Consider the following 3632-nt stretch of genomic DNA (forward strand, 5'->3'; position numbering starts at 1 on the left):
CAACTGTGTTCACTTTAAAACAGAATAAAAAAAGTGCATATGACTAACTTTAAGCAGGCATCTTCAAATCTATTATTTTATCTTAGTATTTACACGTATGCATAAGTTTTTCTTTTAAGAATTAAATTTGAAATCTAATTTAATTTTACAAATAATTTTTTTTACATTTACTTATATATTATTTTTGAATTGATCTAATATCTTCACGACGTAGAACTTGCAAAAATTTTCAACAACTAAACCTCTTTTAAGAATCTTGAAGCTGTAAATCCTTGATTAAAACAAAAGCTGTTGGTGATCTTAAAGCACAAGTTAAAGGACAAAAAAAGGAATCTCTATTAAAATAGTATGAATGAACACTAGTGCTACATTATTAGAGAATTTATATGAATATTTTTTATTTACGATGTTGGGCGTGGGAAAAAGAGAATTCGGTATGGTGCCACGTAAATCTAGGAAGGATACAAGGTTCCCACATCGCCAACCTTATTTTAGAAAAATGATATTTTGACATCAATTTTTGACATTATTTTGACACAGCACATGTGTCAAAATGTGATTGGACAATTTCAAATTAAAAAAAGCTGAGACAATAGCATATTTGGAAGAAAAAAACCAAAGTTTTTTTTTAATTTAAAATCGTCCAAGTACATTTTTACAGGTATACAGTGTCAAGATGGTGTCAAAAAATTGGTGTTAAAATATTATTTTCCCTTATTTTATCTGTTGGTTCCTCCCCACTTTAACCCTTCCTTCAACATCTTCTTCACAACATCACATAATGTTCCTTAACTGGCTTCTAGGATCATGAAATTATCTCATGCCAAAAACCAGACAAGAGGGTCTTTGCTTTGCATGCCTGAAATCATCCTCTTTCCAGCTTCTACACTTTCTCTAGCATAGTTCATTGTCAGATTCTGTGTCACTGTCACTCTCATCTGTGACAACACTTCCATGGATTCAAAGTCCTCCAAATTTCACTCTCTCACCGGTTCCTTAGCCCGTCACGTCTTCTTCCGCGCTTTCTTACTAGCTTCTGCTGTTTCCCTTGTTTCCCTCGTTCGCTTCTTACCAACCCTCGAGTTGGGATCTTTAACCCCAAAGACCTACGTTGACTGCGTCGATCACTCAGATTCGCCTACCCAAAACACCACTTTGACCGCTGGTTCCTACTTGTTCCAGAGCCGCATCCTCAACACCTTCTGGGCTTCCTTTGACTCCATCAGATGTCAAAACCACACCGCTTTAACTTCCACTCTCATCGCCATTCTCAAGGCTAAACGTCTCTTGAACTATCGCGCCAAAACCCTCTGCATTGGACAAGGCTCTGACATTCTTGTCTCTACAATGCAACGCTTCGGATTCTCCACTGTCGTCGCTCTCAACAACAGTAAGAACTTTGCGTCCCACTTTGAGTACCAAGACTCGTCCTTTGACTTCGTCTTCTCCAAGGATGTGTACAAGGTTTCTGTCCCTGCGTTGCTGGTTCTTGAGGTCGAGCGCATTCTTAAGCCTGGTGGAATCGGGGTCTTGCTTGTTGGTTCCTCTTCTTCATCCTCGGTCTCTTCATTGATCACATCTTCCACTGTGGTGCATGTTGGTTTTGTTAATGAACTCGGCCTTGTGGTTTTCAAGAAAAGATCTGAAAACACAAACACGAACTCAACCTCCCTTTTCTATAACCGTGCACTTCCGGAAGATTGTGCTAGCGTTGCATTAACCAAGCCTTTGGTGAAGTTGATGGAGCCTCTCGCGGAGGAAAGAGCGAGGAAAGATGTAAAGTATGAGAGAAGTGTCTCCTATTTGCCAAACTTAGTGAACGTTTCTAGTACGAAGAGGATGGTGTATATTGATATTGGGGTGAGGGAGTTGGTTAATGGAGATGTCGATGTCAGTGATTGGTTCCCACCTTCTTATCCCATTCAGCTTAAGGCTTTCAGTGTGTATTTTGTTCATTACAATGCTTCTGTGTTGTCCCATGTGAAACGGCCTCGTGTCACCTTTGTTTATCATCCGGGGTTGGCTGGGAGGGTTGCACACAATGTTGATATGGATCCGTTTTTGGGAGAGGAGGAGTTTGATTTCCTTAAGTGGTTTAAAGAAACAGTTCAGTATGCTGATTTTGTGGTTCTGAAGATGAATGTTGGAGATGTTGAAATGAAGTTCCTTGCAGACATATTTGAGAGTGGAACCATATGCTTTGTTGATGAGTTGTTTCTTGGATGCTCAGAGAGTGAAGATGGTAAAGATGGAACTTTGAGCAGCAGGGTACACTGCATGGATATTTACAAGGGTCTTAGAAGCAATGGTGTTTATGTTCATCAATGGTGGGATACCAAATTGCATCAAGGGACTCAAATGTCATATGTACAGTGATTGTGGCGTGAGAAATTGTATCAGCTTTTGTGTGTTTAAGTTCCAAAATGCTTTATAAATTGTATCAGCATTGCATACTTGATTCATCAGAGGTTGTAATTTGTAATTCTGTGTTTCTGTTTGGCTTTTGGTGTTCGGCCGATCGGTAATGTGGCAAAGTAATGTTATATTCTCTTGCAGATTTGGTTTAATATATTTTTATAAAGAAAATATTACATAGGAGTACCGTTTTGTACTTTAAACAAATAAGATCAGTAAGAAAAAGTTACAGAAACATTTAAAACTATTCATCTGACAAGTCATGTGCATATGGTTATTGTTGGGTTATGCAACGCATGCAAAGTAGTTTAAGTAATTTAAGGAGTGCTTGTGCTTAACCAATTGTTAAGGAAACATGTGAAGAGACATTAGAAAATTGGCTATCCATTGCTTTGCATAAAAAGCAATTGGGTGAATGGTGGTTTGATGATAAAAGCAATTCAATAATCATTTTCTTAACAGAGGTATTGATTAAAAGTGGCTAATAAAACCTTTGGCCGAAACTAGAAAATCATACAGGAAAAGAAAAAAGTGGTTGAGAAAGTTAAACACCATTATTGTGCCAACCTGAAAACATGACCAAATACATAGGGAATGCATTTCATTTTTTAGTGTCATTGATTTTCATTTCATCTCAATAATCTAAAGCTTGATGGATTTTCAGCGAATTATGTCTGATTATTTGCATTTTATTTCCTTTTCACTTTCGTTGGGAGCTCATATCCATTTCCTCTGAGTTATTAAAACCTCCTCTTTCTCATTATGAGCAGTAAAATTTTAAGCAATTTCAAAATCAGATGAAAAAGTTGACGATGATGCTGGGTGCATCTTTTGGTGTTTCTCCATTGATTGAAAAGCACTAGCTTTGAAGCTATATGGCAAAAAAAAGTGATTTCTTGTATGTATACAGGAAAAGGTGACAACAATATCAATTATAATAATTAGTTTTAAATTGGAATAATAATTAGTTTTAAATTAGAATAATTAGCCTTTATTAGCTAATTCTTGTATATTTATTTTTTTTTTATTTAATTTAATTATTAGTGTTAAATATCAATCAACTTTCCTTTTATTTAATTTAATTATTAGTGTTAAATATCAATTATTATAATTGATATTATAATAATTGATATTAAATTGGTGGAGTTTATTCCCTTTTAACTCTTTCCAATTAGGCTATCAATTTGTATATTTATACTATTGCAATCCAATGATCA

The 3632-nt window shown here is 35.8% G+C and overlaps 1 protein-coding gene across 1 annotated transcript; it reads left to right on the forward strand.

Moving 5' to 3' along the window:
- The first annotated feature begins 753 nt into the window (after window positions 1-753).
- On the forward strand, window positions 754-2497 carry LOC106755476. Its single transcript, XM_014637640.2, has one exon. The coding sequence runs from the start codon at window positions 955-957 to the stop codon at window positions 2374-2376; it is 1422 nt and encodes a 473-aa protein (XP_014493126.1). The 5' UTR covers window positions 754-954; the 3' UTR covers window positions 2377-2497.
- Window positions 2498-3632: the final 1135 nt, after the last annotated feature.

This window comes from Vigna radiata, unplaced genomic scaffold (genome assembly GCF_000741045.1).
Source record: "Vigna radiata var. radiata cultivar VC1973A unplaced genomic scaffold, Vradiata_ver6 scaffold_415, whole genome shotgun sequence".
NCBI classification, from domain to species: domain Eukaryota; kingdom Viridiplantae; phylum Streptophyta; class Magnoliopsida; order Fabales; family Fabaceae; genus Vigna; species Vigna radiata.